At 38.6% G+C, this 21,671-nt stretch overlaps 1 protein-coding gene across 1 annotated transcript in view; it reads right to left on the bottom strand.

The window, feature by feature from the left end:
• WSCD1 (WSC domain containing 1) overlaps positions 1-21,671 on the bottom strand; it is a 107,509-nt gene that overhangs the window by 59,899 nt on the left and 25,939 nt on the right. The window contains exon 4 of the mRNA XM_018554103.1: positions 9,871-9,986. Coding sequence (XP_018409605.1) covers positions 9,871-9,986 — 116 coding nt within the window. The remainder of the gene's footprint in view (positions 1-9,870; positions 9,987-21,671) is intronic.

Raw genomic sequence — 21,671 nt, 5'->3', positions numbered from 1 at the left:
CTAAAGTTTTGTACTATTTTAGGACTCTACCCATACGAATTCAATGGGTAGAAGTTACTAAATTACAGTCTGATATTGGTAAATTCATATGGGGTGATAAAAACCCCAGAATCTCTCGTATCATTCTTTTCAAACCTAGACATCAGGGGGGACTAGCGGTCCCGAACTTACTTAATTATTACAGGGCAGCACAGCTGTCCCAACTGCTTTCTTTACAATACGCAACAGCCTACCCCGATTGGGCTAAGATAGAGACCAGTGCGCTTTGGAGTACCTCTGTGGAAGCATTAAAATGGATGGCTTTCAGGTTAAGGCCGAAAAATATTTTACCTACTTTATCACATTCTTTGGCCCTATGGGATAGGTTTCGGGCTAAGGAGGGGATCTTTTCTTCCCACACCCCCCTGGCACCACTGTTCAATAACCCATGCTTCCCGCCGGGATTACAGTCTAAAGCATTTCAATGGTGGATGGACAAAGGTCTATATAGGATTGCAGATTTTATAATATCGCATAAACCAATTTCGCTCTCCCATTGCTTAAATATTTTGCAGATGCCGCAATCGGAAATGTTCAGGTATAGACAGATACTCCACTACTTGAAATCCCTACAGATTCCTGAAAGTGGGGCCCCGGTAATGACACAGTTTGAGCGGTGGTGCCTGCGGGGGTCTGACCAACGGGGGGGATATCCTCAATATATGCTGCTCTACCTGGGCCATTTACGAAGTTAACATATATGGCTGCGTGGGAATCTGACCTAGGTGTTGTCCTCTCGTTGGATGAATGGCAACAGTGCGTCTCAAGGCTGAGGATGGGAAGCCCCAATGTCTCCCTAGCGGAGGCTAATTATAAAGTTTTCTCGAGATGGTACCAGGTTCCAGTTAGACTGGCAATCATGTTCCCTGGGACGAGCCCCTTATGCTTTAGAGGATGTAATCAGCAGGGCTCTATGATCCACATTTGGTGGCAGTGCCCAAAACTGGCTGGCTTCTGGAATAGGTTTTTTGCCCTGCTCTCTGAGATCCTCCAGCTCCATATTCCTAGAGATCTGCAACATTTTCTATTGAACAAACCGGTCCCAGAAATCTCAAGAGCTCAGGGCAAACTCCTGTTCTTTTTTTTTTTTAGCAGCAAAAGTTACCATAGCCCGATTCTGGAAATCAGAAAGGGTACCTTTCTCCATGGTTTTGTCCAAATTAAATTGGATCATGATCCATGAGAAGCTTTACAGTATTTTGCAAGACAGATACACTAGCTTTGAAGAAGTTTGGAAACCTTGGCTGATGCATCAAGGGATAGCAAATCCTCCAGGCGGCCTGTCTGTTTCCTCAGGATAAGTTATGGTGTGTTTTCACAGGAACCCACGAGTCCATAAATTAGCAATATTGTGCCTTATTATTTTATCTTTTTTTTATATGTTCATATATTCTCTTTTTTTTTTTTTTCTTTTTTTTTGGTTTTTTTAATTTTTCACCGAAACTTGTGTTTTCAGTTACTTCCCTTCTTGTTGGGAGCCTTGTACGACCCATTCAGAGGGATCTAATACCCACAGATTGGGTGATTAACAGCGGTTCTTACAATGGCAAGAGAGAAAATTTAAATTTATTCGACCCCCCATTTTATAGCAGGTATGATGAGGGTTTAGAATCATGTTGCGGGGGGCTTTGGTAATATATTAACACACTAGACAGAGGTAAGCATTCTTTAGCCCTGTTGCTGTTGAAGGACCATTGATTGTGATATAACGCTTGTTTAGGATACATATATTATATGTTTATATAAGGATATTGCGGTCTGTGAGTGGAACTGTATAAGTACTGAAAACCAATTAACGCTGGTAGATCGCGAGTCGACTCCCTGTCGCGCTGTGTTCTAGTGTGGCTGAATGTATTGGACGCTGAATAATCTGACACATTTGGCCTGCCACTCCCTGTCTCCAGCGTCCAATAAACGTTACCACCTGCACCCGCCTGCAGAGACATTCGGCTCGCCCCCTCGTCTGCAGCCTCCAATAAACTGTGTCACCTCTACACACCCGCAGAGACATTCAGCCCACCCCTCCCTGTCTGCAGCCTCCAATAAACGTTGCTACCTGCAGCTTTGGACACATCTGACCCACCCATCCCAGTCTGCAGCATCAGGCACATTGGGACCACACCTTCGGTGATGGATACGTCAGCGTGTCTGAAGAGTCAGAGGGTTCTGGAAGCAGGTAGTTTCTATTGGCAACTTACTTGTGTTAACCCCATACTGCCCATGGCAGTATGGGGGTTAAAAATGTTTTCATGGTTAAGTGGCTGAGCAGTTTAGATCTCTAAATGTTCTATATTAATTAAACGTGGAGGCTGCCAATATTCCATTTAGCTAAATATGACATCCAAAAATATTTCAGGCCCAAAGCATGAAGCACAGATATCACATTTCATCTCTAGTGTTAATATGACATGTGATAATGCCTGAATAAAAGAAAGCAATGTTTTAATGACGATCTATCTATCTATCTATCTATCTATCTATCTATCTATCTATCTATCTATCTATCTATCTATCTATCTTTTTTATAAGTTTATCTTGTGTCAGTTGTTAATATAATAATATAATTGTTTTCAAACATAAGGTTGAATTTAGGTTTGATGTGTCCTTCACTCAAACAGCAGTATACAGAAAAGTGTTACAATTTCAGGAAGCAAGGAAATCCTGCACGTCAAGAAGTCCATTCAGGCTTCCTAATCTCATACTTTAAATTTCCTACCCCAAGATGTGTGAAGAACACTTAAGATGAGTACGTTTATATAATGATTCTGTATCTCACACGCCAGGAAATATTTCTTAGTTTAGTATGTCATGCAGCTGTTTGACCCAAAAACTCAAAACATCATATAACAGTGGTGGAGCAAGAGGGAAGGATGTACCATCTAAAAATATTGTACATTTCAGATAATAATAGTAATACAAGTATTTTTTATAAACAACATACAACAGCAGTGGAGCAAATGGACTATTAATAGTAATAGGAGTAATTCCATAAACATCATGGGTCTTATTTCTGAAAGTGTCTGAAAAAGAACTGTCTGGCTATGTTTTGCTTAATTCCAGCATAGTTTTGTGACTTCGGCTGGGTTATTCACTCAGCTGCCTTCGACAGCTTTGTGAAAAAAAACCCATACTTACAGTATATGCTGGTGTATTTCCAACAGAAATAAGGTATACATGAGAGAACGCCATGTTCAGATCTGGGTATTTCAATGTGAGCATATTGTGAAAAATGCATAAGCAGATATGACCAGCAGTGAAAACTATATGCCCAAATGATCAGAAGATCCAGAAATAAATGCAGCTGAAGTTATATTCAAGTCTTTATTTTATCCTCTCCCTCTCTCTCATCTGTCAGATCTCTCTCTTGTCAGTGCAGCTAATCATCACCTGAGAGGACCAATAGGCCATTTTGGGAAAGAGGAGAAGACAGTGCTAAATGTATCCTTTAAAGAAATAGCTAAGATTTGTATATAACTTTAGCTGCTTTCACTGCAATGGCAGCATGCATATACAGTATATGACTTAAGGCAGATGTTCTTCAAAGCGAAAAGGTGAAAAAATATCTTGAAAAAAATGAAAGGGCAGTAAGGCTGTGTTTATGAATACATTGCCCCTTCTGTAATCTCTATTGTGTGCTTGTATGATCCTGATTGTCAACCCCCCCATCCCCCATGTACACTGCAAATAGAAGGAATCCTGTATGAGGACAATGTTACTATTACTAAAACACATACAGCACGCTATTCACAACTCATAGTTACTTTGTACTTTCACCAGAATTATGTACCCAGCTGTGAAAGAAGTCAATTTAAAAACTGAAATTTTAAAAGTAGGAATTTTAGGTCTATCAGAGGAGCAATACATAGTTTGAGTATCAATATGTAGATGGTGTTTTGTTTATAGGAATGGCAGGTTACATTCTGATAAACAGTGTATTCTGTGATCATTTTTTTAAAATAGTTTTCTCTCTTATTTTTAGGACCTCTTTATACAGTATATGCCTTAACCATGCAATGGGGAAAAAATGACTTTGCATATGAATAAAAAATACATTTTCTTTGTTATTTTTGTATAACAAATGCCATGCAAATTGACAGGAAATGAAATGTAAAACATACACTTTGATATGCAGCTCCATCACCAGAGAATACTGCATGATTACCAGATGGAGATATGCATCTTAATAAGAAATCTACTAAGTGCATCAAACGTCTGGAAAAAAAAAGATTACATGAGCAAAACAGGAAATTGAAAAACAAAAATATAATGGTTGCAAAGTTGGTAAAGCTTTTGAGATATATATATATATATATATATATTAAATGTGCAACACTGCTTCTATTAATTTTTAAAAAAATGATCATATATGATAAATGACATCACTAGGTATCAAATCATGTATCTTCTTTGGTTGTTTTGCATAAATATATTTATAGATAAGTAATGTGAGCTGCATGTAGAACATAGGGTATTCATAAGTCTTCTGACAATTAGGACTGATATAAGAAAATTAATCCCAGTACCACAATCCTTGTTCACTTGACTTTTTCAAGTTGACGTAGTGGATGAAGCTAGTAATAGTGACTGTCCCTGGTAAATTGCCTCTGTCAGTGGACAACACTAATTAACACATATCACATTTGTGCTGCATGACTGAGATTTATGGTGCTGAAACCATTAACTAGCTGCATTCTATAAACATTTAACTAGAGCACAGCTGCACGTCTACTGAATGCTGTATTTAAATTTGGTATTCTTTAGTCATTCCAGGTGCATGAAAGATGGAACTATTCAATGTTAATATGCTGTGTTTGGTTTTAGCCAAATATGGTGCCGTGCATTATAGCCAAACACCTCCACTTTTGTCTTGTCTGTCCAAAGGACATTGTGGTTTGTTCAGATACAACTATGCAAACCTAAACCATGCTGCATTGTTCTTTTTAGAGAGAAGAGGCTTTCTCTTGGCAAATCTTCCATACAAACCATACTTGTTGAGTCTTTTTCTAATTGTATTGTCATGAACTTTTATATTTATCATGCTAAGTGAGGTCTTTTGAGTCTGAGATGTAACTCTTGTTTTTTTTCAATTTCTCTGAGCATTGCATGGTCTGACCTTGGGGTGAATATGCTGGGACGTCCACTCCTGGGAAGATTGGCAACTGTCTAAAATGTTTCCACTTGTGAATAGAAGGATGGGCTTTAAATTGTTTGGAAATGGCCTTATAACCCTCCCTAGATTAATGGGCAGCAACAATTGCTTCTTTAAGATCATTGCTGATGTCTTGCCTCCTTGGCACTGTGTTAACAAACACCTGAATGCTCCAGACCAGCAAACTGCTACAACATCGGATTTTATAGAGGTGGTCACACTTGTTTATTATCAATTAATCAAGGACATTTGATTAGCAGCAACTGGCTGGTACTTAGCCTCCTAATTCCTATGGAAGCTATAAGGGTATACTTAATTTTTCACACACAATGCGGTCTATTCACGAACGCGCCGAAGGATCTGGCCGCAGCTTCGGCCGATCCTTCGGCTAGCTACGGCCCCAGGACCCCTTCGGTTCAGTAGAACCGAAGGGGTGCTGTACGGGCTATTCACAATGGCCCGTACAGCTCCAGATCATGGCCGAACGCATATGCATCGGCTCGGCTGAGCCGTGCTGAAAGCCAAAGCTGGCCGAGCGGCCAGCCATTGGCCGGCCGACAGCCTGCTTCTGACAGCTGGGCAGAGCCAGCTGTGATCTTACGCCTGGCTCCGGCCACTTTCAGAGAGATCAGTGTCCCTGGTTACCTGCTAAACAGCTCCAAACAGCTAACTCTCCCTGCCGGCCTGGGAGTCTCCTGCTCCCGGCCACCAAGGAGAGAAACACTGCTGTGTCTTTTTTTCTTTATTCTGACACGAGCGATGTCAGAATATAAAAAAAAAAAAAAAGAATTTTCCCATTGGGACATTACTATTGGCTATTTCAATATGCAATAGCCAATAGTAAACTAGCATTGTACCCGCCCTCTGCTGCAGTTCCCCATCAGGTCCGACCCGAAGCCACGCGAAGCAAGCCGATGTACGGCTGATTTCAGCCGATGTACGGCTGAAATCAGCCGTACCAGCCTGAAGTGAATAGCCGAACAGTGTTCGGCTCACTTTACTTCAGATCGGTCATTCACTCGGTTGCCCTCGGCAGCTTAGTGAATAGACCCCTATGTCTCCATTTTGGCTTTATGTTTGTAAAATAAATAATGATGCAGTGTAATATGTCATGTGTTGTTGTTCATTTTAGGTTGTATTTACCTAATTTTAAGACCTGATGAGGACCAGATGACTTTTTATTATGTCCTGATATGTAAAACCATAGAATTCAAAGAGGGTGTACTTTATTTTTCACACGATGTGTATAAAGGACACACAGGATGTAGCATGACAATTGTGAGGCCTTGTACAACAGGAGAAATTACACTTCCAAAGTGTGTAGCAAAACTGGAAACTACGGATGTAGGCTGGTATGTTATTTTACTTTTTATCATACTGCTGATACATCACTTTTGGGGTGGCAAAGAAAGCAATGCCAGTAATTACAGTAAATCTGTCCTTTTTATAAAGAAGTCATTGCTATCCTTTTGCTTTGCCGGTTGACTGCTAACTGCGAAGGTTTCAACACCAACAAAAATCAATGAGGCTTTTTTGCCTTTCCCAGATATCCCTTTTACTCACACACACATACAACATGTTTTCAGACCATCCCCTATCAGCTATAAGTGAATACACAACAGTGCTGAATATAATCCTCAAATCTATTATCTTGTCAGGCATTATCCAACCAGAATTGCTATCTTTGTGTCTGTTTTTTTTTAAAAAAAGAGCTTTTTTATTATAGCTTACAAAGTTATTATTACTTCAAAGAACTACAAAGGCTTTGATATATATTAATGTCCTGTAATGAGTTTACATGCTTTTTAATGTAGCCGCTATGCACTCATTATGAGGGTCTTTTGATAGCCTTTTACAATGTGGACTCTTAATGTGAGACAATTAAAGTTATAATCGCATAACATTGTAAACTAGATCAATGCATATGTAAGACATATCTATATAGCCGATACCATTCTTACTTGTTAGCCACAGTGAATGTATTCATACTTCTATTCAGTGAACTCTTTTCACAGCAGTAGGTCATTATAAGAATATAAAAAGAAATCTCATATATTTTCTACCACTCAAACAGCAAAGATCATTTTATTAATTCTTACTATTTCAAGACAATTCGATAGCAGGGGAACTCACATGTTTTTCTAAACTGCAATCTTGATGAATTGTTCAACAGATAAGAGATATAAACCAGAGTGAACCACGCTTTAAGATCAAAAGTTTTTTAGGCTATTTCAAATGCTGAAATCACTTACTGTAGAATGGATGCTACTTCTTGATGTTTAAAAGTTTTAGTTTCCTGCAATATCAGCTGGTGCCCTGAGCATTGGCATTGGCCCTGGTATCCTGTTCTTGCTCCCCACTCCTCCCTTCTGTAAGCTAGCAAATGAATAGCTGCTGGAGACTGCACTGTTCCTTGTGATCTTGTGTTCAACAGGAAGTTTAGGGTAGTGGAGCTGAGAGAATTGGAGCTGTTCGGAAACATGACTGAGTGCTCGGGCAAAAATGTAAAGAATTACTTTGCTAGGCAACACATATTTGTTTGATCAGGATTCATTATTGCAAAAATCTTCGAGAGTTTAATACTACCTTAAACAAGGTATAAAAAGAATAAATCTGCCAAAGACACATAAGTGAATAAGGAGTAAGGAAAGTGTGCTATATAATTATTACTTCTGTACAATTTGCAGAAAGGCAAGAACTTCTCTCGGGTTTTTATTGCTGTCTGAAAAGCAATCAGGAATATTTCTCCTCACTTCCAATGTACTCACCAGTACTGGAAGAGAGCAAAAACCTTCCAAAAGGGACACAAACAACAACAACAACAACAAAAATTAAGAAACTCTGTCAGATTTGTACTGCTATGTGTCCCTGTCAGAGAGATTTATTCTGACTTTGTCTGTGAACTGGTACAGTAAGTGCGATCAAATGCCCTCATTTAAAAGAAAGATGGCAATAAAATCTAACTGGGTGTTAACCTTCTGCCATTCTATCTACAACTCAAAAAACAATTTAGCTAGATTTCCACTATGAAAGTCCCATAACAAGCATAACCAGGCTTCATTTGCACTACAGTTCCTACTGCTTGGTGTTGTGTTGAATGGGTTTTGGTAATATTTCACAAATTTCTAAGGGGAATATTAGAATTGGTAAAGGATAATACAATGATTTACAATAGTAAATCAATATATTGATTTACAATATAATATACTTTTTGTATTATCAATACTGTCTTGTTGGGGGCCCATGTGTATCCTCTTCCTAGGTGTGAGGGGTTCCAATAAGAGATTGCAGCTATATGACAGCATGCACTATTTCATTTTTGGCACCAATCTACCTGGTCTGATTACTGCATTTGACATCCTGCTCTGTCTGTTTGGATATTACAAGCCTAATAGCATAACAAGATACCTTGATTTAGACAGATTACTTTTATGTGTAGGGCAATCTTGGTGACCATGAGAACTATATTGGCAGCAGCTAAATGGGCATGTTATTCAACAGGAAATCCCAATCTGGCCAGATTAATCATAAAGTGTTTGGTGACTCATTCTGCTGGCCTTGAACATATAATTTTAAATCTCACCTTATCTGCTTCTAAACCGTTTAATATTTATATATGCTCGATCCATCTCATGAGAAGCAGATCCATAGGTCTAAGATATGCATTGAGTACTACCCCTAATCAACCATTGAAACCAGTGTGATATAAAATCAATAGAACTCATACTATAGAATTTGTGAAGTGCTGACTGGTTGGATATCCAGGGTAGTATATGTGGTAGTAGCAAATAGTCTTAAATGTATGTGTTTTTTGTTGTATATGCAATAAGATTCAAGCCCTTTCATGTTTTGTGCTTTTTTTTACACTTCTTTTATAATGAAAAGATGGTTTTATGTTTTTGTGTACATGTGTAGTTCATCACTATAGCACCTTAAAAGTCCCAGCAAATGTTGCTGTAATGGTGTCCTCACTTATTTATAATACTGTAACTATTAAAGAAATATGTTCTGAGAGTAATATTTTAGCTACTATTGGCAACCTTCTAAAAATGCTAGTTATCTGAATGCAGATGATTTACAGATCGAAACAGTCGGAGAGAATTTAGAACTTCTAATCTGCATATTTGTTTCCATCTTAGTTACGAACTGTATTGAATACTTTGGACTGCCATAATATTGAAGGTAGGGGCCATCATTTTCAAAGGGTGAGGTCTCCAATGGCAGACCCAGTAGAGATTTTCTTTAAAGTGAACCTGACCTTTCTAACGTGACTTTAGTGCTGAAATGTACCTTTTATAGTCCTAAAACAATCCCTATGACCCTGTGTACCCGCTTAAATCCTGGTGCTAGATTACACACTAGGCTCAACTTCTGCCCAGGTTTAGGCCTTGTCTCTTTCCGGCACTAATCTCTGCCCTGTGCCTCAGTAGAAGTAGACTCAGACTGTTGTAGCCAATACTTGGACTATTGCTAGGCAATACTCTCTTCTTTACATTTTGGATAGTGAATAGTTGAAACCCTTATTAGTTTTTTGTTCTCTTTTTATACCCCCCCCCCCCCCCAAAAAAAAAAAATGTTTTGCCTGAAGCCACACTTATAGGTAGGGCCACAACAAACATGTCATATATGATATCAGAGAGCATAATATTAGTCCAAAAGGCTATAATATAAAATCCACTTACTTTAATGGAGCAAATTTCTGAGCACATTTCTGTTGTTAGATTGAGAAAGGAGGCAGGGAATATCTGTGTCCCATTTTCTGGGGGTCTGTAACATCCTCTGTAGGTAACATTCTTCCCTGCAGAGACAAGAAATAGAGAAACAAATGAAAAGGTACCTATATTTATAGATGTATATTTAAAGAACTTTGAGTATCAATAGTAAGTGATGTTCAAAGTAAACTACTGTTAATCTGTTGTTAATATTTGCTGCTGCTAATTCCCCCAATTTCCACAACACTGGTTTTAAAGCATTAAAATAAGTAGAAGTACATGTATAAGGGTAAGAGCATGATTAAATGGTATCATATTGGTAACTTAAAGGACCAGTGAAAAATATGGTACTTTGATCATTGTATGCGGTTAGTACATGTTCCCTGATTTTGGTACTATATTAATTGGTATTTATTGTATAAAGGCATTTATATTAATTGGTATGTATATAAGTATTTATATTGATTGGAAATTGTATGAATCAGTACACTGCTATTAATAATATTATATATAGTATGATAATTCAGATTTTTTTATTTCACAAGCATTTTTTCTAATATGTTCTAAAATTTGCTTGCAGACCAAGCTGTCCAGCAAAACTAATGGTGTTCTTGAGTAGTTTCAGTACTTTTTAAAAGAAGGTTTAAACCAAGTAAATAAAACGTGTCTTCAAGTATCCATGGCAATTACTTTCTAGAGAGCTTAGTCATGTATATTTTGAAAAAAAGACACGTTAAATAAAAGAGCAATGCGTATGCTCCATATTATAATTTCATAAATTAACAACATACACTTATCATAATACAAAATATAAATTATAATAAAAGATTACAAAATTACGGTGATTTTTGTATTTTTTATGTACACTTTACGGCGCATGCGCCGTGGAGTGTACACACTCTGCCAATTCATGGTATCTCAAAGATGTCATGAATGGGCCTGATGCCTGGGAGGATGTAATATCAGTGGCCACCCAATAGCCAAAGAATATGTCTGTGTTCCCAGAAGTGTCAGAAGCGAAAATGATGTCAGTGGGGCACAAACTGAGGGATCAATGATCATTCTGACAGTGCTAGAGAAGGGCACACTCTTGTAAGACAATGGTGTGCATACTTGCACATTAAGGCAAACACTTGCCCTTCATGCAGAGATTTACTACCACTTTAATAATATTTGTTATAGAAAATTGCAAGATTTTTATTAAGCAATAAAATTCACATTGAATCATTTGTACATGATGTTAAAACCCATTTCCAGACAAAGCAGAAGTACCAACCCCCTACCTCCTCCCACCAATTTGCCTCCTAGCTTATAAAAAAAAGTATTTTTTTATATGTTTATGCATTCTGTTTACATCAGCAGTATAGTTACAATCTGTCCAAAAGTGTAATAAAAAATAGTAAAGCAAAAAACATTTATAAAAAGTAACCAATAAATACTTAAATAAATATGCAGTACATATAGATATATATTTGCATATTATGGGGTCTATTCACTAAGCTGCTGTAGGCAGCCGAGTGAATGACCGACCTAAAGTGAAGTGAGTCGAACGCTGTTTGGCTATTCACTTTAGGCAGGTACTGCTGATTTCAGCCGTATGTCGGCTGAAATCAGCCGTACATCGGGTGGCTTCCGATCGGCCGAACATGATCAGCATATTCGGCCGACCCGAAATGCAGAAGGAGTTCGACTCAGCCGATCCAACATCTGGATTGGCTAAGCCGAACCTCCGACAGGCTACTCGCTGCTGTTCCGTCTATTCTCTTCTAGATGCCGAACAGCAGTGAGTGACTGAAGTGCAGCCGAAGGCAGCCGATGTACGGCTGAACTAAGCCATACAACCCTGAAGTGAATAGCCAAACAACGTTCGGCTCACTTCACTTCGGCTGGGTTATTCACTTGGCTGCCTTTGGCAGCTTTGTGAATAACCCTCTTAATCTTACAATCTGCAACAATTACGTAAACATTATGTTAGGAAAAATTACAGTAAAATGCATTTTCTTGTACTATGTATTTCCAGCAACTAAAAATATATGTATCCTTATCTGCTACCAAATTAAAGCCCTATCTATCCCCCCAAAAAACAATTTATAATACATTTGGGTAGACTACAAAACCTAAAAGATATAAGACAACATAATGGACTGAAACACAACCTATTGGTATCAACCACTAGTACATTTAACACGCTCAGAATAAACAAGCTCATAAACTGTGTGATTTAGTATTGCTAGTAACAAAGTGATCTGATATCTGTAACAAAACAAATAAAGAAATGATGAAAACAATGTGTAGAGGTTTTCTTTCTTAGGGTGCAATTTAATTTTCCAGCCTGGAGGTTATACTATGAGCATATTTGTATTTAGAAGTTTTATTTATTATAAAAGTAAAACTTGACACAATTTACTACAAAGAAAAGTATGATACATACAGGGTTATTCACAAAAGGATGAAGAGTTTGGAGAAGACAGGAGAAGTGAACAATCTAGGCCAAAATAGCTGATTTGGAAAGTGAGCTGAATTGGATAATTTTTCCAAATCAGCTATGTTGTCCTAGATTGTTCACTTCTCCTGCCTCCTCCAAACGCTTCACCCTTTTGTGAATAACCCTGATAGGAGTTTTCAAACCTATAAAGACAAAAACATCCAAAGTGTATATAAACATATCATCAATATTATTAGGAAAAATGATTATGCATACAACCTAACACAACACTTTTTTTCAAAGCCAACTAGTTTCTGCTCTTTTTACAACATTCCTGGGAAGAATGCCAATACTTTACGTCAATCCTGATGCTTATAATCTGGGCATATGTACCTGAAGTAAATAATTTTAGCTGATCTTCAGTAACAAACCACAGTTCTTTTATGCGACACAATGTAAGACGTCAGAGAAAGACCCAGGGGCTTGCTACATGTTTCCATCCCAGTAACAATGCCCTTAGGGAAACACATGGCATTAAAATAACAATTTAAAAAAAATACTGTCATTCATTTGTAAATTGTTTGCCTTTTTTTAATCTTTTTTTCTTTGGATGCAGGGCTGGCCTCATTAGCAATTACAACATGCCTTTATTGTGATATATCATTACAGGTTCAAATGTCATCTGCTGTCAAAATAAGCAGAAAAATAAACACTGATTCGCCTCACCCTACTTTCTATATTGATTTTTCTTCTGATGTGCATTCAAACAGAAAATATTGGAGCTTCAAAGAAACAAAGCATTAACCATTTTGAAGCTGGGCTTGTACTGGAATGGGAAACAGAGAGATTCAACAGAAAACTGTATATTTGATATAGGAAATGTTGTACAATATTTATATTTACAACAAGCTGCCAGGTTTCCCAGAATGTTTTTTTCCAGATTGTGCAGGCTAGTAAACAATGGCAGGAAATAATTCAACAGTTTCAGAAACGGCTTCTGACAGCTAATTTGTGCCCGCTCAGCCCAGCTAGTTCATAATGTCTGCAAGACACTAGTCATCACATGGACACCTGATGTAGAATGACAGAATCCAGGATATTTAGGGCTCTGGCTGTTAATAAGCAATGTTATAGACTGGAATAGACTGGAGAGACAAGCGCTGTCAATACCTGGCTACTGACCATCTGGAGTCCTGAGATGTCAATGACAGCACAAACTCCTGTACATACATATGACCATTGACAATAAGCCCTTTTTCTAAGCCAAAAAAGTAGTAGATGTGTTAAAGGACAACTACTTTTGAAATGCAATTTAAAGTGACACTAAATTCAAAAAAATTATTTTAAAATTGCATTCAAGTACCCTAACTATTAACAAAAATATATCTTATTTGTGTATCACTCAGCTGTAGATCCTCAAATCATCTCTGAATTCATACTGACACTGTCACTCCTTCCTTCTGGGGGTGGCTACTTTTGTTCTCCATGGTTCCTGTGTGTGTTGTAATGTAGTCACCACTCCAAGCTTACTCCTGTGATGGACTACAACCTCATGTGTATTTTATTAATTTGTATTGAGATTGCAATCCATCACAGGAGTGAGCTTGGAGCGGTGACCTCATTATTACACACACTGGGACCATAGGGACCAAAGTAGTCACCCTCCGGAAGGAAGTACAGTGTCACCACCAATTCAGAGATTATTTGAGGATCTATAGATGAGCTATACACAAATAATCTACATTTTTGTTAAATCAGTATGGTACTTGAATGCATTTTTAAACTTTAACTCCCACATTTAGTGTCACTTTAAGTAACCTACTTACATTCCAGGTACATGAAAACAAAAAATGTGCCAAGTCTTACAGTTCACTTTCTTTAGAAAGGAACTTGTGCCTTGCATGTCATAGAAAAGGAACCTTGTTCTTTTTGTGTAAATATAGAGCTCTGTAATCAGCAAAATACATACTCCATACTGATTGGAGAGTTCTCGCTCTGAATCAGCATGGGACATGTTGGACCTCTGCAGAGAGATGACTGCTTCCATTCAAAGATGGTATAATGTGGTGATCCTGCACTCACTTTAATAATCGCATGATTTGAAAGCAAAACAAAAAAAATCACTAAAGTTTGCTTGATTGGGTATACAAAAGGAAAGCAACATCACCTCCACTAATCTTAACCTCCCTGGCGGTTTTCCAGAGTGTGGCTTGGGGTTAATTTTCAGTACCAATAGCGGTAACCCCGAGCCACACTCGGGATTGCACAAAAGTGTCAGCCTGCACTGTCCTCTGCTGTGCGCGGCCGGCCGATGCCGGCATCTGACTTTTAGTTTCGTTTTTGGCGTCACAGTGGGGGGCGGAGCCGGCTGGAAATTCAAAAATGAAAACATGCAATATACACAGAATACACACAAAACAATGTAATCTGCTATGATTACATTTATGGGGTCTATTCACTAAGCAGCCGAGGGCAGCCGAGTGAACAACCGACCCCAAGTGAAGTGAGCCGAACACTGTTTGGCGATTCACTTCAGGCTTGTACGGCTGATTTCAGCTGTCGAACATGCTGAGCATGTTCGGCCGACCCGAAGCCACCCGATGTACGGCTGATTTCAGCCGATATACAGCTGAAATCAGCTGTACCAGCCTGAAGTGAATAGCCAAAACAGCGTTCGGCTCACTTCACTTCAGGTCGGTCTTTCACTCGACTGCCTACGGCAGCTTAGTGAATAGACCCCCTAGTGGGTAATGCAATGGATTCCCTTCAAAGTAGAAAATATCTCTTCCCAGCAGTCATTTCCCACTTTACAGGAGTTGTTTATTTGTATACTGCCACAGGAGAGTAGCTGAAAGTGTTCTCTGACTATTCATTGTATCTCTAAAATGGACCACAATGTTCCCATTTCTCTAGTCATGCTATGTGCTGTCTGAGCAGCTGCTTTAATATAAAACATTGCATGATGAATTAGAACAATCCATGTCAAAAATAACTAAAATATGCATATAAAATGCATTAAAACTGGAAGCCAAGGCAAAAAATAATGACATAATAGCAACAGTATAAGAAGATAGCAATACAATTAAAATTTACATATTGCCTCAGGACAGTTTGGTAGCAAAAATAGACCTTCTAGTATGAGTTTCTTTATTACAAGTCAGGTTATATTGGATGTCAAAATCATTTTGTTTCCTTTAGGCTGAAAATAGAAAAGGGGGTGAAATAAATGGAACATCATATTTCTATTTCTTGTGTATAGCCATACAATCCATTATCATATGTTCTTTCATCAAGTGATTGTCTTATTATAGAAGACACGTTTTGTTCATGCCAAGATACATGTAAAATCAATCCATATATTTCTCTTTACTTCAGCCATTTATAAAAAAAAAAATAATGGCTGGATCATGTTTTAAATTTCACATTAAATATTTAAATAATTAAAGTGTATGCCCAGCCAAAACTTTTATTTTTAGTGGGGGAAGATTAAAATGCCTGTTGGGTATTACTGCTATCCAAGGCTCCGTTAGATTTCTCCTTACTTTTTTCCAGTGCCAACGGTTTCACCAGAAGTGAGGACAAATATGTAACAGTAGTAGGGAGAGTAGGAAAATTTGGCTGGGCTTACATTTTATTTATTTGATTGATTGGTGTGTTAATTTTTTAGTTCCTGTATTTATATAGAACTGGCATAATACAGAACACTTACAATACAGATATAATAATTTAAATTAATGCCTGCCTAAGAAATTCCCCAGATATGCTTACCTACAAAAGTCATAGAGTCTACTGGTGCCAGTCAGTTAGAAGGTTATCAATCTTCAAGATTGTTTTTATGTGTATCTAGAGATCATTCTAAAATTTCACCCAACTGAGATATGCAGCCTATTGTCAGTCATTCTCTACAAACATCCACCTCAAGCAAAATGGCTTGATCTGTTCCAAAACTCTAAGGCCCTGTTCACACCTTTACGTTTTGTCGCGCGTTCAAGGCTCTATGAACGCTCTACAAAACGTACAAACATGAAAATCCCATTGTTTTCTATGGTTATGGTTCACACCTTTCCATATTTTTCTGCCCGTCTGAACGCCCTACAAAACGGCCTACGCCCAAACAAGTACATGTACTTCTTTGGGCCGTTTTTGTTGGGCGTTTCCATTGGGATACAGCCAAGTAGCCCTCGGAAACGCGCGTCTGTCGCCTGTTTTTTTTACCGCGAATCGCGGTAAAAAAACGTGCGACAGACGGGCATATTCAATACGCCTAGGTGTGAACCCAGCCTAACGAGAGCAGGCCCATCACATAATCCTTATTTGTGGGCAGAAGCAAGAGCAGTTCAAGTAAGCCCAGAAAAATATGGGAAAACATACAAGCTCTATGTAGATAGTGTCCCTGGTGCAAACCTTTTCCCAGAATCCAGTTCAGAAAGACAAACGTATTCGCCTATTCAGTCACAGTGAATACCTTTGTCAGTTAATTGGGGATCAACACACAGGCAATACTGATCTATGATGCTGATAAAGAAATGATGACTGAAAAAAAGTGTGCATAATAAACTATTTAAAACACCCTGAAGCAGCATCTGTCTCCATAGAAATAAACTTCCACAAATGATGTGTACTGATGCAACCAAAGCACAGACCATGTTTACTGTTAGGTCTAAATGATTACTATTTGACTTGATGTACATGTTTCTTATTAAATAGTAACCCACCAGGTCTAGAACAGAGGACCTTAACCCTATTTTAGGCATCATCCCTCCCTTCCACCCCACTTCTACCCATTGACAAATTGAAAAAAAACCCTTCAAAATCCCCCTTTACTCACTTTAGTCCACCACCACATAACCCTCCATGGGGTCTGTTCCAGGTAGACACCAGTGATCTAACACTGCAGGCTGGGCCTGCCACTGATTGGCTTTGTTGTTTTTGCCAATCAGTGGTGTGGTGAGCGCCAATAAACAGCCAAAGGCAAGTATTCACATTACTCAGACAGCAATGTTAACACCCGAAAAAAAACCATACCACCCTGCGCACCAGGAGAGAGAAGATTTAGGAGCTGGCACATCATGTAAGAATGGAATCAAATAAGTAAAATTGATTTTTAGATCTTTTTTTAAATCAGTGATTAGGTAATGTGCAGTGAGGGTTCAGGCATGAGCTTTGAAGTGTATTTCCACTTTTGCAGCTAAATTTGGATAGCCCATGAATTGTAACATGTTCCCAATCACATAGCATAACAAAAAAATAACAATTGTAGCTTACATGTTTTATATGTTCTTTGTGCTAATTCCAGGACTGAAAAATCCGGCTTAGTTCTTACTGTCTTTGGTGTTTGGGTAGTTTTGTTTCAAATATTTAACCCTGGCCATACTGTGCTGGTGGTTTCATTATCACTTGTAAACTAGATGAGCAGGAGTGTCTGACCTAACAAAGGGTTAAAGTCCTGATAGACAGAGTTAACGGTTACTGAATTTGTGAGAGAAGCTTGTAAATGTCAGCCAAATGGGGATATCCAAAAGGTGAGACATATTTATTTTTAGATATGCCATGTGAATTGGAACACATAACAAACATACAGGTATAGAGGGATTTTCTCAATTTTGACTGCAAAAGGGGAAATACACTTTAATTAAAGTTTCAAGGGACAACAAGCTGCAGCTTTATTCTTGTAAAGCACAATATACTATTGCTCTTCTGAAATTCACCAATTCAGTTTTGATCTCAGACATATGCCCTATATTTAGCAAATGTTTTAATCAAGGTCCAATGACCTATAACTGACTTAAGGTGAATACATCTGTCTATTTTGCATCACAAGCTTTCCTTTTTATTTGTTTTGAAAGGTGTTGTCTTGCCCTTGTAGCCCTGTATGAACATTTTCTTATCTTGTGGACTCATTACTGCCAAGGAGAGCAAATTAGCTTATTTCTTTGAATGAACAGACAGATTACTGACACACAGATGAGCTATCATTGTAATTAATGTCTGAAAACATAAAATTAATGCTGCAAATGTCACATAGATAATATAAATCGTTTGATGCACCAAATCCCTTGTGATACTGTGGTATGGAAACAATGGATTTCATGAATGTATTATAAATGAAAATACAGCAAATTTGTATTATATAACAGTATCTTGCAACAGAGAATTACTCTGCAATAATACATACAATAATATGCGATTCAGCTAAAAGGCAGCTCCACTTAAAAAAGAATAATACTTAATTGGCTGCCACCAAAAATAATTAGCTTTCTCCAAATATGCTTACATTTTTTTTTTAGATCCATGACTATACCACTAACAGTACCTATTGAAACCATGGAACAACTATGTAGAAAGCTTGAAATTGCCTGTAGATTGCATGTGTATGGCCAGAATTACATCGTAAAGGTAACAATGGCTGAATACCCTCTCTCTTGAGGAAGTATGGAAAGGAATACTGGAAAGGAAATATGTTGAATAAGAGGATATTTTAATTTGAAGTTTAGGACAATCGTGGCTGTGTATTTCCTTTGCAGTGAAATCATCAAGGAGTGGGGAACTGGACTCCAGCACAGTGACAGCGCATTGTACAGATTTCACAAAATTCCTTGAATTTTTGTGAGCACAATTTTAGTTAAAGATGAACTCCAGATATGTAGAAAAATGTACTCTTGCAGGGAGGCTACCCTCGCACTCACATATAATGCAGATGAAGGGACTTGTGTTAGATATGATGATGTCAGTGGTCCTTAGACCGCCGGAGCCTTGGGGAATAGAGGCTGTGGGAACTGGTCAAACAGTTAAGTGGGACTGAGGATCAGATGCGCATATTTTCCTTATTCTGGCCCCAAGACCAAAATTAGCAACCCACTGCAAATGTTAGTTTTTTAGATTCCTGGAGTTTCTCTTTAAGATGATCTCTAATGTCACTTTAATTAGCTGATCAAGCAGAGATTCTGATCAAGCAGAGCGCAGCACACGCAATAGTTAAGAAACCGGAAGTGATGCAATCAACATTGCTTCTGATTTCATTTAGCAGGACAAACAAATAGATTCATAAAAATGGTAGCTGCATTAGTTTTCATTGTTCAGGCTCCTTTTCCTTTATTTTCATCAGGTTATTTCGCCCAGTAAGTTTGTTATTTCTCAACTCCCTTTAACAGGCCAAGCTGTCCAACAAAAGTGGCAGATAGAGGAATGAGACAAACAATTTAACACTGACAGGGTTACTTACAATGGTCAACTTTTAATAATTTATCCCAAAAGAAAAACAATAACTCCTTAAATGTTAGCTACAGTTTGGCTATAATGGAAAAAAAGCAAAAACAAATATGTTTTTTTTTTAAATTTGCAATTGCTTATGGCGCAGTATGCTTTAGCAAACTTAATTTCATTTAGTTAAGAGTTTCCCTCTACTTTACTACTTTATGTTAACCTGTTAATTTGCATACAGGATCACTGCATGGGTTTATTTTAAATAACTGTTTCTTGGAAATGGACTGATAATTAAAAGCTGAAGAAAACAGTTAATGTTTTCTTTCTCTCCAATGACAGATCGTATAGGTATGACTGGCTCTTATCAAAGATATTTACTTTTCATTTAGAGACATTTTATATGCTGTAGCTGTTTTCACACATATAAGAAGTAATTTACTTGCCTAGCACCAGTTGGGAGTATGAAAAATAAATTGTAAGGCAGTGATACTGCTTCAATCAAAGAATAGGGAGCCACTAATCAGGTAAGACTATATTGAGAGGGGAAGTAACCTCAGAAAGTAATTTGCAGCTCAACAGCATACAAGAAAATTGCAATAAACAACAAATGCTGAATTTATATATGAAGCGGTGAACAGGTTGACATAATTATTCTTAAATCCACAAAGCACAGCAGTAACATGATACATAAAAAGATGTACATGTATTAACCCTTCCTCTACTTTTTATACTTCTGTTTTATCGTTTCCTATTTTTCATGGGGTTTATATTTCTTGCATGCTGCTAAGGATTAGGTAGAGTTGGGTAGATTGGGAAATAAAATGTATCTTTTTTTTATGACTGAACTGGGCTCTAAGCAAAGAGCTAACTGCACAGATGAAATGTATATACAGGACCTGTTTTATCTGCCATAGGATTTGTATTACTGTGAGGGCCGGTGCAAGGATTTTTGCCTACACAGACGAAGGTGCATTTTTGCGGCGCCGCCCCCCCCCCTGCATGCGCCCTAAGATGGCAGCCTATGCACCGCACTTGTAGTCAAGGGTGTGACGCACAGTACAGAGGTCAGAGTGTGATGCACCGTACAGGGATCAGGGTGTGATGCACAGTACATAGGTCAGTACACAGTGCAGAGGTCAGTGGTCAGTATGTAACGCAGTGCAGAGGTCACAAAGAAAGTACAAGGACTTACAGTTGCTTTGACCCCCTCTGCTCCTGGTGATGGTGGGGGTGGAGCAGCGAGGCTTCCTACACGTCCAGCCGGCTCCAGGTGCTCTCTCTCCCACGCAGCAGAAGGTGGCCAACTACAGTTCGGTAGTCTTCCTCTCCCATCAATGGCAGCTGAGGTGGGTGGAGGAAACTGCAATGGCCTCCATGGAGCCTGATCGAAGCAGGCACAGACGATGTTCTCTTCTCCCCACTGCCACTGCAGTCTTAGGGGGTGATTTACTAACCTAAACACACGCACGCACCAGGTGCGTGTGATTTTCACACAGCAAAACGTATTTATCAACCAAAAAGTCTCTAAAAGCATATTTCCACTAATGCCATATATGGAAAAATCATGCACATGATGCATATATAATGCTGCTTCACAGTTTAGACAAAAATGGTTAGCTCATGCATTTACATTCCTGCATTCATCAACGCAAGCAACACAACATAGAGCTAATTTACACAACATCACCTTGCAATTCATGCATGGCTTTGCACAACACACCTGCTGGGTGTGTACACACTACAAAGGTGTTTAGATTCCACCCATAGATCATGCTGGGAGTTTTTTTTTATCAGAGAGGCCGGGGGGGGCAATTGTGATGTGGTGTGATCAGAGCTGCCTCTCTGAGTGCCCTCTTCGTGGAGCTGAAGTTGCAGCGGTCGGGAAGAGAGAGAGGGAGTGCAGAGAGGTGTGATCACCGCCGTGGCCGTCTTAAAGAAGCCCACCTCCCAGTTCGCATCTTTCCGCCTCCCCCCCACGGACACCCTCAAGCAGTCGCTTGACTTTCTTGTACGGTAGTGCCGGCTCTGATTACTGTTCATCGAGTACTGAGATTTACACAGTTCTGCCTGGCAGGAAAGGGGACCGACTTCTCTGCTGCAGTTTTACTTTCCCTTACAAGTTTACACCCCCCCCCCCCCACCA

This window comes from Nanorana parkeri, unplaced genomic scaffold (genome assembly GCF_000935625.1).
Source record: "Nanorana parkeri isolate BGI_ZX_2015 unplaced genomic scaffold, ASM93562v1 scaffold142, whole genome shotgun sequence".
NCBI lineage: Eukaryota > Metazoa > Chordata > Amphibia > Anura > Dicroglossidae > Nanorana > Nanorana parkeri.
This window is presented reverse-complemented; position numbering and strand designations above follow the sequence as displayed.